This window comes from Coturnix japonica, unplaced genomic scaffold, assembly GCF_054131305.1.
Source record: "Coturnix japonica strain WE unplaced genomic scaffold, WE-NBRP24 Scf041, whole genome shotgun sequence".
Lineage (NCBI taxonomy): Eukaryota > Metazoa > Chordata > Aves > Galliformes > Phasianidae > Coturnix > Coturnix japonica.
The window spans coordinates 4,580,034-4,582,980 of NW_028188944.1; the positions used below are offsets into that span (position 1 = coordinate 4,580,034).

The 2,947-nt window shown below is 43.4% G+C and overlaps 1 protein-coding gene across 1 annotated transcript; it reads right to left on the reverse strand.

Annotated features, from left to right (window-relative positions):
- Positions 1-1,726: 1,726 nt before the first annotated feature.
- On the reverse strand, positions 1,727-2,550 carry LOC146752858 (obscurin-like protein 1). Its single transcript, XM_085531303.1, has 2 exons — positions 2,223-2,550; positions 1,727-1,899 (listed from the first exon to the last, which is right to left on the reverse strand). The coding sequence occupies exons 1-2, from the start codon at positions 2,479-2,481 to the stop codon at positions 1,727-1,729; spliced, it is 432 nt and encodes a 143-aa protein (XP_085387429.1). The 5' UTR covers positions 2,482-2,550.
- Between the last annotated feature and the right edge of the window lie 397 nt (positions 2,551-2,947).

The window sequence follows — 2,947 nt, forward strand, 5'->3', positions numbered from 1 at the left end:
CAAGTCCAAGTAGATGATGTCAGTTGCTCTCCCATTATCCACTGATGCTGTTACTCCATCATGAAAGGCCACCAAGTTTGTCAGGCATGGCTTGACTTTGAGGAAGCCATATTGGTTACCACCAATCTCCTCATCTTCATTTTCCAAACTATGCCAAGGAGAACTAGACAGAACTCTACAATGTCGTGTCACTACAAACCTGTCTGAATCATTGGCTTCTCTGCATGCTCATCACTAGTCTCTCCTTAGCTTGTGTGCCCACAAACAATGTATGGGGAATGTCAGCCACAAATCTTACCTAGGGGACATCTTTGCTTCAAAGTCCCTTGAACATCACACAATCCCTTTTAACTCTCCAGGTCTGCACTTATTTATGTCAGAATCAGACCATATTTCTGTGCTGCTATTTCCCTTTCCTTCTGAAGGGCCTGGATATAACTTAGATTAACCTCAGGAGCAGAGTTCCTGCATAAAACAGCCAGTACTGAAACAGCAACCCAACCTGGTTGCAGACTGAGAGAGAAAATGAGAGTTCACCAAAGTCATGGGACAGGACAGATGTTCATGTTCATGCTAACACTGAACCCAAGTGGCCACATGAGTACAGCATCTAGTAGGAAATCAGAAAAAAGCATCCTTTCAGACGTCCCTTGGGAAGGTGGAATCTACCAGGGCAAAGCAGACCCGTGTGTTCAGTAACCAGTCTGATGCTTCAGAGCCCGATGATGAGATACAAACTGGGGTTTAACCAATGCAACACATGGAGGGAAAATCTGTCTTGAGCATAAAGAAGAAAGAGAAAGGTATCCAAAAGGACTAACCAAGAAATGCCCAAACTGCCCATGAAGCATTTCTTCCTGTGGTGCAAAATACCACAATAGGATTTATTTGCTCTTTCAGTTAAACATAAAATGAACCTTTAGGGTAGCTGATGTCTTGCCTTAGGCTGCTCAGCATGTGCATGTTCCCTGATTTTCATATTCACACTTGTGAATAATGAGACTTCTCTTATTTCCCTGGGAAGTAATGCCCACTTTTTTACTTTGACAGAGCTCCTTCCAATCCTAGGAGGGAAAATATCAAGTCAGATCTCCATTAGTCCTTCCATCTCTGCACTGAGCAAAGGGAGCCTTCAGATCTATGCTTAATTCACCCACTCCCCTAGAATTAATGGAACTGTGCTTACTGGAACATATGCTGAAGCTTAAGCACAGTGCACTGTTTTCAACATGTAGGAATGGCTATAGAACTTGCATAAATTCTGTCTGACATATGACAGCTTAAAGCACTGCAGAGGACTGTTAACAAGCCCGTTTGGACATCACCTTGAATAAATTATGTTATCCCCAAGTAAGGGAAGGAACAGCGGAGCACCGGGGAGGTACACAAAGTGCCAGAGCAAATTCTCACACTGTCAGGTTCAAAGAAAACTCAGATTTCACCCCAAAAACCCAGTTCACAACAAGGCTACAAAATCCTGGATGAGAATTTCTGTGTTAGACTTGAAGCTCAAGACTGTACTGTAGTGCAATCAACAATATTTTGTGCAGCATGACCTAAAAAGTTCACAATAAAACCAAAAAAAACTTCAATTTCAACTTGATAAATGAACTCAGGACATAATAACAAAGAGTGCTGATCTGGGCAAATAAAAGAGCATAAAGAAAAGAGAGCAATGCAAAAGCTATCAAGCAAAATCTTAGACTCGCATCCCTTGGAAGTGAAATTAAAGGCTCTCATTCATTTCCAGAGAAGTCAGAAAGGAAAATACCATTACATGCCATACCTTGAACCACTTGATGTCCACCTTGGGCCTGGACAGCTCACACTCAAATGTGACCTTGTCCTTCTGAGTGACGCTAATGTCTGCCAATGGTTTGCTGATTTTCACAGGCAATTCTGAGAAGGAGAAAGAAGGATGTGGATTTAGTTGGGAATGAGGTCTCTAGGAGCATCTGGCATAAGGAATAATGAAAGGCAGTGCCTACTCTCCATGCGTACTAGAACTTGTAATTAACAACAAAGAAAACTATTGTTTTGAGCACATTATCATTACTTGTGCTAGGGACAATCATGTTACAACAATCCTCTTGATATCTGAGGGATACTCTGGTGGCAATGGCCCAGTGCATAACATTCTTTGCAGCTGGAAGGAAAGCTGGTTCTGCTGTTCAAGTAATCTGGGACAGGAGCAGATAATGACACCTTGCACCAACCAATACCTGTCACAGTGAGCCTCCCCGATGAATTCATGCCTTCTGCTTTAAAGGAAATGAGTCCTGCATCTTCAAGGGTCACAGAAGAAAGTGTCAAGGAATGTTTCTTCCCCTGGACACCCATTGTGATATTTGGTGCAGGCTTCAGCCGCACGCCGTCCTTCTGCCAAGTCCCTTCCACATCCTCATGGGACACCTCCACCGTAAAGGTGACAGTTCCCTTCTCAGGGAATTCCAGGGGCTGCAGACCTTTCACCAGCTTCATCTGCCGCACTGAAAGACAACGGGGACAGGTTGGAGATCTCACACCAGCAGCTGAGAAATAGAATCATCAAAGGAATCAGAGAAAGGTTTAGGTTGGAAGGGACCTTTGAGATCATCCAGATCCAACCCCCCTCTGCTGTAGGCAGGGATGCTTCCCTCTACACCAGATTGCACAAAGCCCCATCCAGCCTGGCCTTGATTGCTTGAATAGCATCATGACTTCCAAAACAAGTTACTTCCCTCTTCCTCTCCCAGGTACAGTATCTGCTAATTAAGCAACAGCCTTTGCAAAGAAGAAAACTTGTTCATAACCAGGTCCATGGGTGCTCTTAAATGGATCTTTCCAGATGGAAAAAACATTTCAGGTGGCCTCCTAGAATTTACCTCTTTTTGTGTTGCACACAAGACTGAAAAAAGAATTAGTTTTGCAAAGTTCTTCTTGTCATAAGGAAACAAACATTTGGGGA

Excerpts from the sequence above, each read along its gene's own strand:
- LOC146752858 (XM_085531303.1), bottom strand. The coding sequence starts at position 2,481 with ATGAAGCTGGTGAAAGGTCTGCAGCCCCTGGAATTCCCTGAGAAGGGA. Across the intron at positions 1,900-2,222 it reads GGGGAGGCTCACTGTGACAG|AATTGCCTGTGAAAATCAGC; the intron begins GTATTGGTTGGT and ends TCTCCTTCTCAG.